At 36.1% G+C, this 21765-nt stretch overlaps 1 protein-coding gene across 1 annotated transcript in view; it reads left to right on the forward strand.

Moving 5' to 3' along the window:
• The window catches only part of CCDC138 (coiled-coil domain containing 138), a gene marked incomplete at both ends in the record, with an annotated part of 37440 nt that extends 22176 nt beyond the window's left edge, over positions 1 to 15264 (forward strand). Inside the window, 2 exons of the mRNA XM_080363454.1 lie at positions 13908 to 14046; positions 15093 to 15264. Coding sequence (XP_080219580.1) covers positions 13908 to 14046; positions 15093 to 15264 — 311 coding nt within the window. The remainder of the gene's footprint in view (positions 1 to 13907; positions 14047 to 15092) is intronic.
• Positions 15265 to 21765: the final 6501 nt, after the last annotated feature.

Raw genomic sequence — 21765 nt, forward strand, 5'->3', positions numbered from 1 at the left:
TAGAAAGTTTTACTGGTGTGCCCCCTAAATATGAATTAGCTGGTCATATGCTAAACTATGGAATCATGTTACTGGAAAAACAACATTTGATCAACAGACAGCAAAGTCTAGGTTTTTAGTTTTCCCTGTAAGATATGCAATCCTAGACATTCTTTCAACTTGCTGCAATAATTTTCTGGCTCTGTAAGAGTATTCCAATATTTTTGTACAAAAACATTACCTGTAGAGCTGAAGTGATAAGAAATGAGGTTGGAAGAAAAGCCAGTGCTTAATTTTTTTCCAGGTATTTTCTGTAACTTAATTTTTTAAGGGTTTGTGGGTTTTTTTGTGAAGTATTTTTACAGATTCAAATGTTAGTTGTTTGGACCGAAAAATGTGAATCAGATATGAAGTAACTACTATGCGGCACTGTTGCTCCCTGTAACTGCATGTACCTTTTGTTATAATAAGCAATGAATGCTAATGGTTCTGTACAGTCCAGACCTATCTGGGGGTCCTCATGTAGGTTCTCTTCCTTGTAAGAAAATATCTTCCTCATGTTCCAGAAGTAAAACCTAGATTTCCCTTATATTTTAAGGTAAACTACTTAAGCTGCGTATGAAGAAAGTACCTGCTGGTCTAAGATGGATATTTCTGTGCTTTGGTAGAAATTATAACAAGAGAGTCTGCAGTACTGCTTAAGCCCACTGACTAATTCAGTATTACTAGGCACATTTTCGGATTTTAGATCAGTATGGTTGCGTTTGGCTTCAAAGTGCATCTGGTACAATGGGTCTAGGACCCAAGTTTCCATTGCAAGTTTATACAACATTGTCAGCGTTGATAAGGCATTCAGTTACTGGAAACATGATGTCAAATGCAGCAGTTGAGGCACTGGTATCATCTGTTTTCTGTCTATATACAAGATCTTAATGTCAAATTAAAATTAATAGTCTTACTGCTGTGCATCTTACAGGCACACAGCCTTTCGTGTACTCCCTCCATTTCTGTTCAGGAGTTTTGCATCAAGAATCTAGGAGAGTCCTGACACCACCATTTCAATGGTAAATGGTGGAGGACTGAAAGGTAATATTCTTCAGTACCTTTTTCTCTACCTGTGATGTTATTAGTATATGCTCATCAGTCTTGGCCAGCTCAGCATATCCATTGATATGCAATTTCTTCTACTGTTCTGATTGTTGCATCCTTCTGTTAGATCTTTCTTTCACAAGGAAGAGAAGGATGTGCAGGCAGAGGTGAAGAAATAATTAATTCTAAAGTATTTGATTTGACTGAGAAAGCTTGCTAGATCATAAAGTGGGCCAGAGGATGGCTTCAGGGAATTTCAAAACCTGAAAAAAAATGCATGAAGTTCAGTCTTCAGTTCCTCCTGGAAACTGTGGCCAGAAAGCCAAATAGTGTGTTAAATGTTTTGTAAGCTTTTTTGCCTACTGGACTGGGAATAGCATTCAACAAGGAATTTTTTGATAATAGAACTGCAGTATCATTTTTTGGCATTTTAGAGATTCCATTATTCTTTCTAGGGCTCTTTTTTATTGTATCTCATAGCTACTCTTTGGGAAAGATTGAAGCAACAAGGATCATTTAAAGTAAGTTTAGTTTAAATTTAAAAAAAAAGAAAGGCAGTAAACTAGGATTTGTTTGGCAAGATCTATTTCTCTGTCACTCTCTAAATGTATATTGTGTATTGACACTCACTATGTGCTTCTGTCAAGGTAAGGCTAATGAAACAGCTTGTCTGTTTATAGACTCCTACAGAGCGGTGGGTTCACGAAGTTTGCCCGAGTTGACATGTATTCTGTACAGGAGTGGATAACACCAATGCACCTGTTCAGCTAGGCCATAGAAACACAGTGGCCTTAACACCACAGGAGTTGCATGAAGAAATGATTAAGATTTTTGGTACCCTTGGGAAGCTTAGCTGTGTATGTTTCTTGAAACTTAGATGCCTCATTGTAGCATACAAAGCTCCAGAGCCCACGTTACAGGATACAATACAGTCACATTATTTCTTGGAAGGATTCAAGTTATGTGTATTTATCAAATTGAGATCTCAAATTACACACGTTACCAGACTACATTATGGTTCAGATATCAGAACTTGGAGAGTATTCCAGCTGCACAGGCATTTCCCAAACATTAGTGACTTTTCATGCCATTGTATAATTCTGAAGTACAGTGCCAGCCAAAAATAATCTCACTCTTTTGTCCCAGTCATTAATGGGTTTGGAACTGTAACAGTATGTCATAGATACAGAATATATATATTTTTTTTTCCAGTCTTATTTGCCTCACCTCTTTTACAAAAATATTAAAGCCTAGGGAGGAGGGCAAAATATTATACTGATTACTGCTCTTGTAATATATAAAAACATTAATATTTGGAAGAAAGGCTGACTTTTAAATGTCAGGGCTGAAAGAAAGTTAAGGGTAGTTTTGACCTGCTCCTCAGGGCATAAGAGTGAGAGGAACTGCTAGAGTTGTTAGGCAGTAATTTCAGAGCTTTGTGTCAAGAAAACTTCAATTTCAGCTTACTTTCGTACTGTAAAAGCCTTTTTGGTGTCTTGTTTTGTTGTTTGGGTTTTGTTTTGTTGGTTTTTGGGTTTTTTTTTTGGGGGGGAATGATTTTGCTTTTCTTTGTTTGTTTGTTTGGTGGTTTGGGGGTTTTTTTGTTTGTTAGTTTGGGGTTTTTTTTGTCATCTTCCAGTACTTCTGTGGATTCTGCTCGCTACTATTACTGTTACTACATTTGAGGAAAGAAACTTTGCAACCAAGTGAAGTCCTTCCATAGCCATTTGCTTTCTGTTAGCAAATGCTTGCTTCATTTAACCTATACTAGAAACTAGATATGAAGCTGAAATGTAGGTGTAAGTAATTATTAGGGTAAACAATATAATTTTAAATAATTCATGTTTTGTGTTGTGTCGTTTGCATGCTGGAGTGATTCTTTTCCTTTGGATGAGCTCAGTGGCATAAGTTGAAGTCAGTTGGTTTAGTCTGTCTTCTTCAATGGAAGTCATAGATTGCTTCTAAATTCCACAGTTGGGAGAGTTAACAGCTTGTTTTGAACCTGACAGTAGAAAATTAACTCAACAAAGATATTTTACCCCTTTTCTCTTACTACACTCTACTAATATTGTTGTCTAAAAATGTCCGTAGTGGTGCATAAAGTGATACATTTCAACCTGTTACGCCTTCTATTTTAAGTGTTCTTTCCAGTAGCTGATACACGGGAACCCAGCACCGAAGCAGTGTTATAGCTATATTTTCACTGTAGCTATCTCATCAGTGCTGGTTTTGTTTCGTGGTCAGATGGGATGAGTGCCAGTTCAGATTTAGCCTTTTCAATCTCTTCCTTGGCTCTCCATACCAAATACCAGGATTTCAATCCATGTTCATTTGCTGGAGGATGCCCGTCTTTCCTTTGTTGCAAAGATTGATTGATAAAAGCAGAATGAAGGGAGCAAGTCCTATGGTCTTTTTTTTTTTTTTTTTAGTGATGGTGGCATTTTGCTCAAATCTGGAGCTTCAGATGGGTACCATGAAATTCAGCTTGATCATTCTTTTCATCTTTGAAACTAGTGGGTGGTCTATAAAGACATTTTTCTCGCTTCCCATTGAATAAAAGTGGAAGAGATATATTCCTGCTGATTTGACAGGGGAAAAAAGATTTCAATACCAAGGCTTTTGAAGGTTTTCTTACCTTAGTTAAGGAAAGAAGACTACCAAGCCATGATGTTTGATTCAGTCCCATCTCTCAGCTATGAACCTGTCTGAAGACAGAAGTAAGAACAAAACCTCTGATAGTATTGCAGAATCACAGAATGTTAGGGATTGGAAGGGACCTTGAAAGATCATCTAGTCCAGTCCCCCCACTGGAGCAGGAACACCCACATGAGGTTACACAGGAATGTGTCCAGGCAGGTTTTGAATGTCTCCAGAGAAGACGACTCTACAACCCCCCTGGGCAGCCTGTTCCAGTGTCTGTCACCCTCACTGTGAAGAAGTTTCTTCTCATATTTAAGTGGAACCTCCTGTGTTCCAGTTTGAACCCATTGCCCCTTGTCCTATCATTGGTTGTCACCAAGAAGAGCCTGGCTCCATCCTCGTGTCACTCACCCTTTACATATTTATAAACAGTAATGAGGTCACCCCTCAGTCTCCTCCAAGCTAAAGAGACCCAGCTCCCTCAGCCTTTCCTCGTAATGGAGATGCTCCACTCCCTTCATCATCATCATGTGTCTGTGCTGGACTCTCTCCAGCAGTTCCCTGTCCTTCTGGAGCTGAGGGGCCCAGAACTGGACACAATATTCCAGGTGCAATCTCAGCAGGGCAGAGTAGAAAAGAAAGTAGATTTAGTGTCTTGATAAACTCAGAATGTGCTCAGTGACAGATTTCCACAAATGCAGTACTCTGACCATCTTTAAAATTTTGGGAGCAAAATATTTTAACTGCTGAATACTGACATGTTTCAGTTTAATTGAATGACTTATAATGTATTTATCACTAAAAAAAGCTTTTACCATTTCCCATTTAAACAACTATTACAATGTTTAATAATTGAAGTAATAGTTACTTATAATCATCCAAGTTGTAATATGTTACCAGTGTCTTCCATGGTGTCTTCTTCCTCTGAAGTTCTCTCCCTATCACTACAAATTTATTTTCTCCACAGATCTTGTTTCTAGGACAGTAGTTGCAACACACTGTTCAAAAGAATTCCTGGATGGCAGACATGAAATGTTTTCTGGAAACATTCTAGCATGACCTCAGCAAGAAAATTTGTTCTGTGGCTGTTGAAGAACATCACATCATTAGTATTCAATCACCCTGTAGTTGAATACTTGTCATATACAATTTTTATTAATATTGTTGTTCCTGTCTTGCTTCTCACACAGCTCACTCTGGTTTTTAACCTGTGAATCAGTTAAAACAGTTCCAAAGGATGTCGTGAGTTTATCGTCACCGATCAAAAATACCATTGTTAAACTGCCGGCTGATTCACGCCTGATTTGAGACCTGTGATTAGCAGAGACCTGCCCGAGTTTCACTCTTTGCACTCCTACACAAAGACAATGTACGTGTTAAATTCTTCCCACAGCAGCGATAGGTGACTTTTGTCATGTAGATCAGTAGGTTCTGCTTTCCCAGCCTTATGTTCATTCAAAGAAATCAAAATCTACTTGCTCATTAGACATTACAAAGCACTGGCCTTTGCCTTAAGTAAAGCTTACATTTACTTTGCCTTCAAGCTTACTTCTGAGTATATTTTGCACTAGCGTGTATTTATTCACAAATTGAGAAGAGTGCATATTGAAAAAAATATCTCTAAATGTCTCTCTTATGCTTGCTGTAAGTTAAGGCACATTCTGATAGGGCTTAAGTATGATTTCTTAACCATGTTAACTTTTAGTAGCTGCAAAAGTGAGCTGTATTTACACATTCATCGAACCTTCTCATTTTTTTTTTTTAAGAAAATTTTCTGGTCATGGATAACCAAGTCTGTGCCCAGATTTACTCATCCTGTAGAGAAATTAATCAAGCCAGAGGAGATAAAAAGATTAAGTTTAAATAATCACATCTTACTACGGAGACAATCTTTTTATGTGGACCGCTTGTATGTACGCTTTCTCTCTTAATCCGAGTTGGAATGTTTCTGTAACCAATACAAGGTATTCCACAATTCACACTATTCTACAGGTACTTCTAAAAAGTCAATGATCAGAATCTGCCAAGGAAACCCAAACCCACTGCTTTATTTTCTTCTTGAGTCTTAGCATTTTGAGACTTTAAAGGCTACGAGCAGTGAAGGTATAGAGTAAAAAAATGCCTGTAGGCTTAAAGAGATTAAAATGTAACTGTATTTTTCAACATATTATCTTTATGGGTAGCTGCAGGATTGAAACTTTTCAAAGAGGTTATTCTGTAGTACCAAAAGGGTAAAAATGTGAAGTCTGTGAATACCATACTAAGGTAGGATTCCCCCTCACCTGTGTGAAAGGCAGATGTGAAGTTATCCAGAGGAACCGTGTTTGAAGCTATAGTGAAAGGAATGATTTACAGCTTATGTGAGATAAACATTGAAATACAAACCATTTAAAAGGAAATCCTTCCTCTATTATCCTATTTTACCTTTGTGATTTTTCAATTAATTCTTCTGAAAACAGTGAATAATTATGTTGGATTAATAGATGTTTTAGTTTAATATTTTAATCATAGATAAATATCTCTGACTCTGTTAAATGCAGCCTATGATAATGTTAGGACTGACCTGTGTAGCTGCCAAAAGCAAGCAAGTACACCAAAAGTATACACACATTTTTGTGAATTAGTTGCAAGTGTAGTTTGAATACTTTGATTTTGATAAAATACACATTTGCAGGTTTTAAAAATGACTGCAGTAAATGGAATAATATAATTTAATTACTACTGATGTCATAGTAGCCTTCTCTCTAATAAGAAAAAAATATTATCACCATCATTTTTTTCTTGTTCTAGTAACAGTTTGTAACACTTAGCCATTCTGAATTTTGGACCACAGTAAGAAATAAAAGGGACCATTAAGTGTAAACTTATGTAGAGCCAAGTAGTCACATTGTGAGTAAAAACCTTCACTGTGCATTCAGGGTAATACTGTACTTTGTAAGCAGCATACCATTTTGAAGGCAGTTGTGAATGCTAACGTTTTAAAGTATTTGATGCAAAAATGAGTTGTTTGTATCAGTGCTTGGATATATGCATCCCTTTTCAAGTCAATTTAATTTATGAAATCTTTAGAACAGTAAAGTTTATTCAAGCAGGATCTTGTTTGCTCTTATTTACTGAACTTGCATTTTTAATAAACAGTTTACAGTCGTATAGTTTTCCATAAAATCGTTTACTTTAAAACAAAATATTATTTGATTAGAATATTTTAAATACACTTTTACAAATTTTGTATTTGACTAGCAGAACTACTGTACTTATTAGCCAACTTTTCTCTGTAACTTTCAAAGTGAATTTAGAGCAATGTCATAATTGAAATAATTTCATAAAGAAAGGCAGAAAGGGTTTTTGAAAGTAGATAGTACAATTTGTGCAGTTTGTGCAAAACATCTATGCTTTGTCAGAGTTCAGACTTTATTTACCTTCTTGCTTGCAATCTGCTGTTACAGAATTACAGGTCATGCCAGGTTAGTTTATTTATGTAAAAGCTTCCTTATTTGAGTTTGTCATTGTGTTTGAAATACTGTGCTTAGTTCTGAGCTGGTTATTACAGGAGCACAGATACAGGAACAAGGGAAGCAAGGCAGGTAAGCTCTGACAGAAAGCATTGGAACAAAGCTCCTGTCAGGTGTAAAAGAGAGAATTGTGATTCCTTCAGTGTTTCTGGTAGTTCATTAGGCTTTTTCTGCTTTCTTGAACAAAGTAACCCATAATAGTGCATAGCTTCAATTTCTAATGGTATCTAGGTTATCTGTAAAATGGTGTTTCTCTCTCGGGTCTCATTAGAATCAATCTTCTGTGGTTAGACCATGCTGGTTGCTCACAGACATAGAGTTCAATTAGCGCACCGAAAGTTTTCATATTCTCATGTTTCTGATCAGTGACATTCCACAAAAAATGCTTGTTGATTCTTACTGTGTTGTCTTTACACTTCTGCTATTCTAGCAAGTATGATAAGTCTGGTTTTCATGTGTTTTTTACCTGTTGCCTTCTAAATGGGCAGTTCCAGCATGGAATTGCATTAGACTACTACTGTTTTCTTGCCACAGTCATTAATACACTAAGTAAGCACAACTGCAAAAATCAGTATTTAAAACTAAGGTTCACATTTCAAGGCAAAATGTTTTGCTTTACTTTCAGCCAATTCTTTGCATTACACACCTTCCAGTCCTTCTACTAACCGCAATCTTCTCCAATCTAATATCACGTGTTGCTTTATCAAATGGTATTAAAATCTGAGTTATAACTGCTGTAGCATTTATTTACCAAACAAATGTATCTGACTACTCTGACACAACATACCTGTAGTTCCCGTACACATACTTACAGATAAACCTGTAATACACTTTATTTCATTTATTCATCTCCTTTAGCTCCTGAAAATATCTTTAGAGTCTTACTGAAGGGCACATGTGTTCAGATTTCCTTTTTTGTGTGTAAGTCCAACATACATATATTGCCTTGGCCATTCTCTCTTCACAAAGTGCTGCTTCCTGACTTGTTAGGAATAATTGTTTAGCTCTTCTTGTCATCTAATTGAGGCAACATTTCTTTCAGAGTCCTGCAGTCTGTTCTGGAGTCCCTGACTAAAGGACTCTTTTGGAATTACAAGTTTGGGGAACTTTTTTTGGTCCCTTTTATCAAGATAGAGCTCTCTCCTGAAAACCAGAATATTAGCCAAAGTGTGCAGCCAAAAGACTAATATACCATTAGCTTCTATCTCATCTTTCTTGTGCTGACCACAGATCACCTCACTGCCTCTCTTTTGTTGTATTTCTAGTGAAATGGCTGGGAGAATTTTATTTTCTTAACAAGGTCTGACTTAACCTGACTTTTCATACTATTCCTTTTATTGTAAAGATAGTTTCTGACCTCCAAGGAATAGCTTTCTTTCTTGATATTTTCCTTGTAGGCTTCTTTTCATTCCAAGCATCTCTTGTGACATAAGTATTCCTGCTAATTTTTTAGCCTTTTCTGCAACTTTTTTAAAAATCTTTTTGGTGGGTGTAACCTCCAGTTGCCATTTGAGGATGGCGTTGGTCTCCCATATGTCCTGTCTGCATGAATGTCTTGTACGTCCTAGGAAACTGAAGAGCAATTCAGATCGTACTGAAGTCAACCCATTGAGTGACCAGGTGAAATTGCCACTTGGGCTTTCTTAGCTCACGGTCACCCCGGAGGCATCAACAGTTGAGGTGCCTTTTGCTGTGTGGAATCTCACCCCATCTCTGCTGTGCTTCAGCCAGGGGCACTCAACAGTCCTGGCTGTTGATTAAAAAAGAAAAAGTTAAATTCAGAAAATGGTTCAAATCTTATTACAGACAGTTTATTATTAGCAATGTGTAAGTGGTATTACTGTTTGATTTTAAGTGTTTCTGCTGTGGTACATAGTTAACTTTTGTATTTGTAAACTTTTTCACAGTGCTGTGACACTTGTATTCACAGAATCACAGAATGTTAGGGATTGGAAGGGACCTCAAAAGATCATCTAGTCCAATCCCCCTGCCGGAGCAGGAACACCCAGATGAGGTTACACAGGAATGTGTCCAGGTGGGGTTTGAATGTCTCCAGAGAAGGAGACTCCGCAACCCCCCTGGGCAGCCTGTTCCAGTGCTCTGGCACCCTCACTGTGAAGAAGTTTCTTCTCATATTTAAGTGGAACCTCTTGTGTTCCAGTTTGCACCCACTGCCCCTTGTCCTATCATTGATTGTCACCGAGAAGAGCCTGGCTCCATCCTCGTGACACTCCCCCTTTAGGCATTTATAAACATTATTGAGGTCACCCCTCAGTCTCCTCTTCTCCAAGCTAAAGAGACTCAGCTCCCTCAGCCTTTCCTCGTAAGAGAGACACTCCACTCCCGTATTGCTGTCATGTGTTCTCCATTCTCCCAGCAGATCCTCATGCAATTAGAAATGAGGCAAAGCTGTAATCGTTAATTTGTTAAAGCATGAACTTAAAATTGACATTTTTGACAGTCTTCATTTTCTGAGATGGCATAGCTTTAGGTATAAAACAGAATTTTCTGGGTAACTATAGCTGCTGAGATTTTATGCTGTGAGTGACTGATTACTTTGAGGGTAAATTTCAGATGAATTCTGTCAACAGTGATAAATTGCTCATTGTTCATTGCAGTCTACCAATCAAGTTAAGCTAATACAACTACAACATGCTGCAATTTTTAAGGAAACCAATGGAGGCTTTTGCAGTTCATTTTGAATTGTGCCAAGGTCTTGTCAGAATGGATTTCAATTTACTTTTTCCAAAATAGTTAGTAAAAACAAAATCTGTGCAGATCTAAACCACCACAATATTTTAAAATGTGATGCTTATATTCTTTTAGTTCATCAGCTAGACGTGTTTAAATGATGTGCTTGGTTTATGCATTTTCCAGTTACTTATTCTGCAAAAGCTTATCTGAAGCAAATATATAAGCAGGGTCACAAAAGTCCATTTAAATGTGTGCCTTTATCAGTTTGATTTCACATAATTGAACTTTGTGAAAGTTCAGAAATTTCTACTTTGTCTTAAAAGTAATGCTTATCTTTTACGTTTGTTAGTAAACTTCACAGTCAATACATTCATACAGCATATATATGTGTGTGTATATCTACTTTTTTTAATTAAATATTTTTAAGGAACCACTAAGAGCAAGGCAACAAAGAAATATCCAGGTCAGTTGAATATGGTATTTATTTACCCTTGCAGAAAAGGGATGTAAAGCATTTTATGACTATTTAAGGATATTTATAGGAATAAATTATAGGACCGCCCTCTTCATCCCAGCAGTCTTATTACCTTCTCTCATGAATTAGAGCTCAGCTGAGTCAGAGTTATATTAAATAAGGGGTGTCTGAAGTTATTTGTTGTTTGAACAGGCAATAGAATGAAGAAGAACGTTTCTTCTCAATTTACTTCTTGAATGTCAGTGTTCTCACACGCTTACACTTTTCTTATCTTTCTGGTAAACATCTTCGGTAAGTAAGAGATACTGTTCAAGTTTTTATTGTTGAAACAGACTTCATCATTGGTCCCATGCGCATTGATAGGGCCCCTTCTTTTTCTTGCAGATAGGCAGTCATTTGTAGGAACTCTAGCAAATTATAGAAGAATTTCTATAAAGTTGTAGTTCCTGAGATTGTTCTTGCTTTAGAGAAGGTTATCTCTTGTGGCTATTTGTATAAGAGTTTTTCCTTCAGACACTCTCAAGTGATAGAAATGTTTGGATACAAAGTACTCTTAAGGTGGTAGGATTGTGTTCATTGGGCTTTGCTTATTTGCTGTTCCTGTTTGCAATTTTGCCACCTTTTCTCATGGGTTTTAACAAGTTAGACTTACTCAGGCATGATGCCATCATATTAGAAGTGAATTGCAGGTTAATTATTTTTCCAGGTTTAATACACTGTTGTATGAATTTAGTAACTTCAGAGTTGTCATAGAGAGCAGTGGCTCAATACAGAGTGCTGAATCTTGTGTGTATGTCAGTCACATATGCTAAATTTAGCACACAGGGTGAACCCATCTAATGATTTTCTGCTTGCTGTAATTGACAGGTAGTAGCCTTGAGTTTTTGATGTCACAGTTTCTGAAAAAATAATACTCTCTGCAGCGAAAGCAGAAAAATAGAAATATGAGAAGTGGTATGCCCTCAGTTACTATGTCATGGGGACCGTGTTTGCACACACCAAGGGCAAAATGCAGCCAATAATGACTTTTCTGGTTGGATTCCTGGCAAATTTGTTCAGTTCTGGGTTTTTTTGTGGGGGGAATCAGCATTCCATTGTTCCCTTGCAATATCTGATTAAAAAGCATTTTCAGGTCAATTCAAACATATCCAGTTAATTTTGCACATGTATAAGATGTATTTCTTCAGCATGAACCTTATTTTTCACCTTAAGGAGGCTGTGCCACTTTCTTTCTTCCTTTTAGGAATTCTACTGCAGCTTCTAGTCTTCAGTTCATTTGCTTTTAATTTCTTATGGTGTCTGCAGGTCTATAGAAATGCAGTCGTAGGTTACTATTCCAGTATCCATGATGTTTTTCTTGACTTAGAAGTTGTCAATGGTACTTAATACGTCACTTCAGTTACAGCATTCTGTCCTTGATTAAAGACCATAAGCTAAAATAAAATGAGAAATAGTATCTTTACTGACAGAGGATAAAAACATATAGGTACTTATCATTTTTAGTTTATTTAACTGATTACTGCTTACATTTCTACTTTACTTTCATTGTGGTTTTTTATTTATTATTGTTACAATTTTGAGGCAGCAAATTGTAACTGGAAATATTATCATACTAAAAGTGAGAGGAGAATATGCATAAAACCATAGGTGGATTGAACATGGTACAAAGACTGCAAGAAAATATGGAAGTAGAAGTAAACAGAAAAATAGTTTTTAACCATTTATTGCCTTGATAATTTATGTCTCTTGGAATGCTTGTTTTGTGTTGGTTTGGGTTTTTTGCAAACCACAAAACATCTGCCTGCCTTTTCCAAACTTCATAGTATATCAGTTGACATCTTGCTTTTAATTGCTGCAAGGTTGGCCCCTTGCTACCAAAGTCTATTATCCGACATCTGTATTGTTTCCATCCATACATATTACATATTTTGTGGATTCTGCCTGTTGAATCCAGACTTTTAAGTCAATTCTACCAAAAGCACCTCAATTGACAAGAGAGGAGAACTCTCACATAACCGTAGATTCTCTGATCTGTGCTAAAGGCATTTGCTGTTTCTCGATCTCTTCGTCTGACGGTGTAAAGCAGCAAAGGCCCAGAGATCTCCTTGGCTTCACTGTAATGCACGATAAGGTGCACTCGGCATTGGGGGGAGCGACACTGGGTCATTAGTTGGTGTAGTCAAATGACATGCCATTGTTTTGTAAAAAATACAGGTTTTGAAAAATCTTCTTCCTAACATTAAGGTCCAGGAGTTACTGGGTCTTTACTAAATATTCAGTATAAATGCCCAGCTCTGAGAAAATTTAGTTGTTTAGGCTCTCAAGCTGACTTTAATTGCCAGGGTTTCGTTGGCTTCTTTTTGAAGCCCTATTCCAAACAGTTTTCTATAACATCTCTTCTGATTTCAGCCTCCTGAAATAAATTAAAATCTTGAATTCACTCCAAGGCTACTTGTTATATTTAATAAGTTGTGTGTCCTTGGACAAGGAGATGGAAAATTTTGAGCAAAAGTGACATTCAGTCCTCTTTGAACTGATAAAAGCAGCTTGACATCTGATTTATAAATTACAATTTTCAGCATGTGTGTGAATATTTTTTTTAGATGTCTGTGTTTATTGGTTTATGGTGTAATTTGCATGTTGCAGTTTCTTATTAAGTATAACACATTAAATATTCTTAACATTATGTAAACATCAGAATGTTTTCCTCACATCTGTATTCTTCTAATGCAAATGTCCTGTGCTATATGAAAGACTATTAATTAAAAAAAATATAAGTCATTACTTACTTTTTTATGTTTTTGCTATACATTAATCTATAATATCAGAACCAAGAATGAGATTTTGAGGAAACAGATTTAACCTTATTCTGAAGTGATCAGATTTTGGGGAACAGGATAGAGGCAAGTGTTATGTAATGTGATTTAAAAATTCATCCACAGTGTTAAGGGACTTTCATTGATATTTAAGTGTTCTTATCCAACTCTTACCTCTCAATTATTATTTTTCCTGTCTTGAAGCAGAGTACAGTGATGGTATTTTGATAACTAAGGGTTGTCAGGCATCACATTAACTTCTACATGTACTATCCCTGTCCATGTGATCTGCAGCAGCTTAAAATATTTCCTTGTGAGGCTTTTTACAGGGCTTAATATTCCCCTCACATGAACAAATGGAAAGAACTGTGATTAATGAGCGTTGAAGAAATATGTTCAAGATAAGAATTTTTATTTGAGTTTAAAATTATTGTTTCCTATTTTCCTTTGTTCTCAAGGGAATAGGCCTTGTTTTAATACAAGGGTCAATAATGTCAGAACTCTTAGGAACTTGCGTTTTTTCAGTTCCTGTTTTTACCTGAGTTTTGCATCACATACCCAACGTAAACTGAATTATTTCATTTTTCTAATAGTTGCATAACACAAGGCATTTAAAGCCCTCTAAAGGTATCAATAGCTGTGTTACTTTTCGCTGCACAGAAGAGCTCCACGATACATTTAAAAAATAATTTTCTTTTACAGGTTTCTTACAGCCTTTCCTGGAAGCCTGCAGTAACGAATCCTTCTTCCGTACTTGCTCTGTATTGCTTCGAAGTTCTAAGCTGGATATTCAGGTTTTGGAAAAGCTCTGTGTTATACTACAAAAACTCTCCAGAATAAAGTAATCCTTTACTACCATTATTCTGTTAGTTATTATTAAATCAGCGAACCTGGGGACCTTCATCTTTCTGCTTTTTCAAAACTGATCTCTGTTTTGCTGTTTATTTGCTCTGCCATAGACAAACCTGGAATTCTCTGGTAGCAGTTAAATTTAAACTTTGTGTCACAGATGTGTAAGACGGGACTCTCAATGCTTATATAGCCAGTTCAATTTACAGAATACAAACTAATAAAAAAAAGAAACTAAGCAACCCTAGCCTAAAGAGGAAATGTTCCTTATGTATGCAGATGACAAGAATACTTAGAAGAGAACCCTATTCTTTTCCCTTGACCTTCAGTTTTACTCAGGCATTTGGTAATATCTGCTTTGAAAATACAGCCTCATCTGTGACTTGCATTCCTGTTTCATCAGTTTTCATTTCCTTCAAAAACAAAATTTCAGATCTTGAACTGTATAGGCCTTTTGGGGATTGTTAATCTTTATAAAATATGTTGTTGCTCACTAATTGTTAGGTTATTGTAACAAAGGTTTTCATGCATTACTTAATGGGATTGTTTCATTTATAAAAGCAGGTATCTAAACTGAGCAATTTTTTACATTAGACTTAAAGTTGTTGACAAAACTGAGGTTTTCATTTGACTTTATTTGGAACAAAATTGAACTCTAGGAAAAAAATATGGTTTCCTATAAAATAATCTAATACAAATAATAACCTACATTGGAAATATACTAAAAGTAAAATTTGCTGAGAACTCCTTTATTTATTTATTTATTGTTTCTGAAATCTTATTTCACATTAGTGAAACCCTGTTACAGCCTTTCCTTGAGCTTTCTTTATACTACATGTAAATACCACTTACTCAAGTAAAATGCATTGAGAACCTGCTCAGACACCATATGCAATGTAGAAGAATTATATGAAACTCCCAATATAATGCATATTTTTCTTAATTAAAAAAATAGTTTTCTGTAGAAAACTTTTCTTTTCTTTAGATGAAACTTCTCTGTTTTCAATTGACAATTATTTTATGTAAAATCTTTTGCAGAAGCAATAAGAAGATGTTTGAATTGTTTGCTCTTCATCAGGTGATCCAAGAACTACACAGGACTACAAATCCAGATCATGCTTTTCTCTGTATAAACCTCAATTCAATTCTGTTGAATTTGGGATTGTCGAGGAGTAACTCTCTTACGTCCAGCCTAAGCACAAGTCACTAGCACTGTCTTTCAATCTGATTATTGTTCCGTATAATTTGTCAACTGCCTGTTACTTGAAACGTGAATATTTTTTTTACTGTTTTCTGTAAATAAACTAAGCAGAACCACAGTACTCTGTAAGTTGCTCTGTATCATGTGCAATCTCATTGATATTTCCCTCATTGACAAAAAGGAAAATGAAAAACTGCATAATACGCTAAATGGCTTTCTTCAACACTTTTTAAAGAAGTGAAATAATGCTGCTGTTCTGAATGACTAATGCAATCAAAGGAATTGGATCCCTTGAGTAAGCAGATCAGAAATACCAACCTTTCCTCACAGGTATGAATCTTAGTTACCTTTGACTCTTTGGAGAGTTTTAGAAATTCATTTATTTATTTTACTGTTGATAAGTAACAGGCAGGTATCTTCCCAAATTGTCTTTTGAGACAATTACAGTTTTAATTATTAAAACTAGGTTTTGATTTAACATAACTAGATGTGTTGAATGAGAAATGCTGTTATTGTTGTTTTGATTTCAGAATGTCTTAGTGTTTGTTTGACCTTTTCTTGTAATTATGTAACATTTAGTATTTTACCCTGCTTTGTATGAATTTCTAGTGTAACTTTGGGTTGTAAGATCTCTGAAAATGTAAATAAAAACATTTCTTAAAAAGCTTGCCGATAGTAATCCCTAATGTATAATTATTATATGTTATTGTTTCTGCTATATTTTTTATTAATTTGCATTACAATCCTCATCTGATCTCTTTTCTGAGTGTGATAATACAGCTCAGTGTTCACACATAGGAAATAAGATACTTTTAAAAATTCAATTTAGTCTTCCATTTCTTATTTCTGTTTTGTACCCTAATTACTGATACTCTTTAATTGTAAAATATATACTGCAGTTAAAATTAGAGATCTATTGTATGTTAGTCTTTGACTAACACTGGCAGTCAGTCTAAAACTTCAGAGAAGTTTACTTCTCATTTTCATACGTTTTTTCTTGCTTTTCCTTTGTATTTCTACCTTTGAACTGCATCTTTGAAGTTGAGTTCTAACTGCAAATATTTTTCTAGCAATTTGACTTACATTTCTGACAAGCTTTCCTATGAAAGGAATCTACAGCAGATTTGGCACCAAGTGTGTCTGGAAGTGAGAGTGAGCAGTGTGTGCTCTTTGGACAGGAACCCAATCCTAGGTATTTTTAAAATATCACTAATCACAGCTAAAAGCTTTTGCTGACAGTGGATTATGTTTTGGAATAAGTATTTCTTTATCTGTAGTTTTGGTTTTCTGTCAGATTTACTAGCAGTGCGAAAGCTTGCATGTAGCTTTGACTGGAGAGAAAATCCCCTTTCTTAGGAAACGTCTTCGCAGTCCTCATGTGCTAAAATATTAGAAAATTAATAACAAAAAAAGCACACTATACAAAGTTGTTAGATTTCCCATGTCTACAGTAGTGTTGCTTGTGCTCTTGGCTTTCAGCCTTCATCACTGTTTGTTAATCTGCTGATCTTCCTTGTGGTACCAATTTAACACGTGTTCACATCTCATAATGGCAAAGGTGATGTGGGAAAGAGATGCCCAGAGAATGGTGTAGCTTTTACTGCTGGTCCCTTGTGTTTTATATGCAGTAGTTTTTACAGCCTGAAAAGATGAATTGCTGTTGATTTCAAGTTTTTATGATCTAGAATGTTTCTATTTAAAATGCGGGAAAAAAAAAAAAGGTTTTTGGATCTGTTAAATGTTAATGTAGTTAAACTGATTGATGAACTAAAGATGAGACTATTTTTAAGTAACTTTTAACGGAGCTTTGAAGAAAAATACAAGTTCTTGATTTCACAATAAGAATAAAAAGTATCAAAAATAAAGAAATAAATGAATTATGGAAATGAATATGAACTGGCTTGTGAAGAATAGATACTTCTATAAATAAAACAGCTATAGTGAAGTTCCAAAACGTGCATGTGATTTTTGACTGAGGGTAATAATTCTTGGCAAAAAAATGAGAGTCACATATACACTGTAGTAGAGCCATATGGAGGCTCAACTTGCGATGGCAGAAGTGATAGTTTTGAAGCCAGTTGCTGACAGACAATTTACAGTTTCTCGGTACATTGTCCTAAAACTTCACAGTGAAGATCTTTAAAGAGTATGAACCATGCCATGTTTTTTTCCCAAATTTATCACTAATCCTGTTAATGCAAAAATATTTATGAATCTTCCTAATATCTAGAAAAGTAAAACAATGATGAATTTGGAACTGGTTTTATTTGCCATTGGATTTTCAGTTTGCGTTAGAGCACATCTTTAAATGTACATGGTTTCATGGGACATATGGACTATAAACACATGTGAAATGATTGTCTGACAACAGTGTGATTTCAGGATCAGACACTTCAAGGAAAGTAAAATGTCAGTCTACCAAAAAATTGAACTAAAATGATCGGAAATAAAAAAAACTGAAATGGAGATTTTAACTCTGTTTCAATTTGTAATTGCTTATCTGGAGTAACTAAACTAATAATGCTGTCTACATTAGAAGCATAGCTAGCCTAGCTTGCCTTTGTCATTAACAGCCAAAAGGAGGTACTAGGAGAAATTTTGTACTGAAATCATAGTTATTTATATATTTCTGCTTCTAAATATTTGGTATATCAGATTTTGTACACACATACTTGTTTCCTGGTCTTGACCATCACTCTTGTGGACCAGCCCACCCCAGTTGTCCACAGCAGTCCACGTTGGGTCCTTGTTGGGAAAGTCAACAAGAATATTTCACCTGCTTATGTTAGGATAGATTTCTGCCAAGAAAAGGCCACCCAACTTGAAGAGAATGTTTGGGGTTTTTTTACAGACTCATCTGTTGTAGAATTGTAATTGCCCTTGCTGTTTATCCAAGGCTTCCTATCAATAAATAGGCAAGACAATTTACAAAGTCTAGATTGGACAAACCCATAAGAAAGGTTGTTCCCTTGGCAGGGAGCAGTTGTACCTTGGCAGATCTAAAGAAAGTAGGCTACCATTATCCAGCCTGCACAGGTGTGCTCTGTTTCTTTATATTTGTGACTTTCACCAGCTGACAAAAGGTCTGTCTCTTAAAGTGGGATTTCACAGTCATTTTCCAGTTCTCCTGAACATGACTGGCTTGCATATTTTTTAATGTTATATAACTGAATTCAGTATTCAATATTATGAGGAAAAATTTCTTGTAGCAGATAAATTAACCTGAAAGGTGAAGTATGCTGAAGGCAACATAATTTTAAAGTACTTCTAGTCATGATCAGCATCAATGTCTAGAATGCATGATTTAACTTACTGGCTCAGATTTAAAAGAGGCTGTAAGCAGAGCTTGTAATTTAGAGCTGTGACACTGGATCCTTTAATTATATACTGGATTTTTCACCTAAAACTTTTACATCTTCAGGGATTGATGGTCTGATAGAAAGCGTTTATCTTCAGGATAACATTTTAAATTTAGTCCAGAAAGTCTGAAAATTTGATCTATGAGACAATTTGGTAATCTTCCACTTTCCAAACGGTTAGAGGAACTGTGGTGGCAAAGCAGTGACCCCTTTTGCTCCTCTTAATGATATAATGTGCACATGTTCTTAAAAGTTACAAAGATTTTTCAAGTGATAATGCTGCGCAGTGTTGTGATCCTACCTTGGACATCTCCCTGAGAAACGCTGTGATGGGCAAAGGCATATTTATGTGTCATACTGACAATCATAGCGTTCTGTGTCAAAACCACCACTACCCGCTGTCAAAAATAGATGCATTTAGGGCTGATGGAATGCTTTAATGCCATCTTCTGACCATGGATAGGAACATTCCTGGCTATTAGGCTTTTGCTTTTCACATAATATTGAAAGCAAGTGTCTTGTATATTTATGACTACCTGATCACTACTAGAAGAGATAACTTTGAACAAAATCACTTAGTGTTTAATTGCTTGTAGCAGCTTTTTTTGAGTTACTGGTCCTGAGTTGAAATTTAGCAAGACATAACTCACAAGACATTCTGATCTCTGAAGTCACACTGAGAGAATTACCGGAGAAAAAGAAATCCGAGAAGCCATACATATAATTAATTAATTAATTAATTAATTAATTTTAAACTCAATTCTCTTTGTGCCCATCACTGAAGGATATTTAGATTGGTCCCAAGGAATATTTCCCTGAATATACCACTTCTCTCTGATCACTGCAACTTAATGGTCAGTAACTGCTCTGGTAGACATGCACAAGCAAGGGCTGTAAACTCTGTGGCCAGGATACTGCTAACAACAGCAGCTGGGAAAACTCAGCATACAATAACATTCCTATTAATAAGTTTACTGTAAGGTCATCTTCAGCTCCATAAAATGGCATCCTCAGTGCAGGTGGTTATGGAGAAAAGAAACTAAAATAATCTGTTCAACTTACAGGAAAATGAAAGTATCATGTGGTACAAGAGTTCCAACAGGAGCATAATAACCCACCCACACATCAGCATTTTGGAAAAGCAGCATGCCTTTGAAGAAGGTTGGAGATAACTAGTGTTGCCAGACTGGTTTTTGTCCTTGAGAAGAAATAGTATTCTAGTATGTGGATTCAAGAGCTATTTATATAATAAGAAATGCAAATAAACAGGATTTCCGTGTTCCACTGTCCTCTCCAAAATGTAGCAGTTTCATGTTCTCCTGGTTTGTCCTTCTCCACACTGGAGCTTGGCTTCTTTCTTCACAGCTTCTTTCTTCACAGCTTTCTTCACAGAAGCTATGGCTTCTTTCTTCACAGCAGCCTTGCACACCAAGGCCAAATTCCAGAAATACGTGCCTAACTCTGCTTCCTCCCTGTTTCATTTGTCTTTCTATTAATTGGTCTCCAGTGTTACATCCTCCCAACTTTTCATTTGCTTCTGTGTGGTGGCTTAAATTGGAAAATCATTGTGTATTCCTGAACTGTCTTGCCATACTAACTTGAATCCTATTACAAGCTTGTTTTTAAAGCAGCCCCTCTCACCAACTATACATATCTATCTATCTATCTATCTATCTATCTATCTATCTATCTATCTATCTATCTATTTATTTTAAAGCTGATGGACAAATGAGACGGCTCTGTGTGTGACCTGTATAACAGCTCATCACTGACATCTTCTGCAGCACAGCATGCGAGGTTTCTTATCATTCCTCCATAACATGAGTATGCAGACAGTCTAGCCTCACAGAACTCTGGCAAAAAGGAACCAATGTTTTTTTGTCCTTGAAGAGCAGTTGAGAGTGATAAATTAATGCCAGAGGTAACAGGTGCTACACATTATAATTCATATCACAATAAATAATCAAAAGAGCTTATTTGGGTGTGGGGGAAATAGAATATATATGCAATATTATGTGTCTAGAAACAGATATAGATAGTGTGTTCTCACCCTGTTTGTATTAATATATTTACTGGAATATGCACTAGAAAACCTGTCCAATACGTAATAAGGGTATAACCTCTCTTTGCTTTTCATTATCACAGAGGAATATAGAGGTTGCTCGCAGAAGAATGATTTCTGCATACAGAAGTCATTGGCTCACCTCTGGGTCATGATTTTCACCTCCATTGGTAAGTTTGTTTTGTTTTGTTTTCTCACCTCTTAAATGCATCATTCTTATAATGAAGCAGGACTTCTAAATTGTATGAGGCTTTGAGGTCGCTGGGGAGAATTTAAACTGGCTTTTTTGATTCATCCTCCAACCCCTACTGCCGGGCATTGACACACATTATCTTTTTGTTCATGGATAATGGATTAATGATCCCAAATTCTCAATGTACAGAGGCAGTCAGCTGTTGTTGCTTTATGCTGCAAGTCAGACACTCATGGTTTTCAGCCCACCTTACCTCTGTTTTTTCTTTTTATTGGTGTCATCAGAGCAAGACCATCAGAAATCAAAAGCCATGAAGAGGGCAGTTCGTAACTGCAACCTAAGATTAGAGAGAGTTTGCAAAGTCAGGCAAGTTTCTGTAAGTTAGAACTGGGATTATACTGGTCAGGCTAGGAAGCTGGGGTTAAGAGGGAAAGGCCTTGCAAGATAGTAGGTACTAATCTTGCCTGGGAGGGACTTTCCACAAGGACACCCAAAAGGCCGGTGATGGAGTTTGGAATAGGTTTATCTGTAGACACAGAGCTAAGTGTTCTCTCTAGCAGGGCCTGCTGATGTATAACAAAGGAAAAAAGCCCTAATGACATTTTTACAGTGTCCATGGCACAGGCTATAGGAGTTCTTGTGGCAAAACCTTGAGTTGACTGGAGCTTTGTGTGAAGCTCTTCAATCTTTTATTTTAAGTAAGCACTTCCAAGTACCTTAAAGGGTCTTTTCAACTTGAAAGTTTGGGTTTATCAGAGTAGAAAGAAGAACAATTACTTTTAAGGAAAAAAAAAAAATGCACATCAAAAAGGAAGCAAAAGGTCTTGTAAATAATTTTCCCCTTGACCTACTCATTTCCTTAGGGGTTGGGTCTTACTGTCCAACTCTAAAAACTT

This window comes from Nesoenas mayeri (assembly GCF_963082525.1).
Source record: "Nesoenas mayeri genome assembly, chromosome: 1".
Lineage (NCBI taxonomy): Eukaryota > Metazoa > Chordata > Aves > Columbiformes > Columbidae > Nesoenas > Nesoenas mayeri.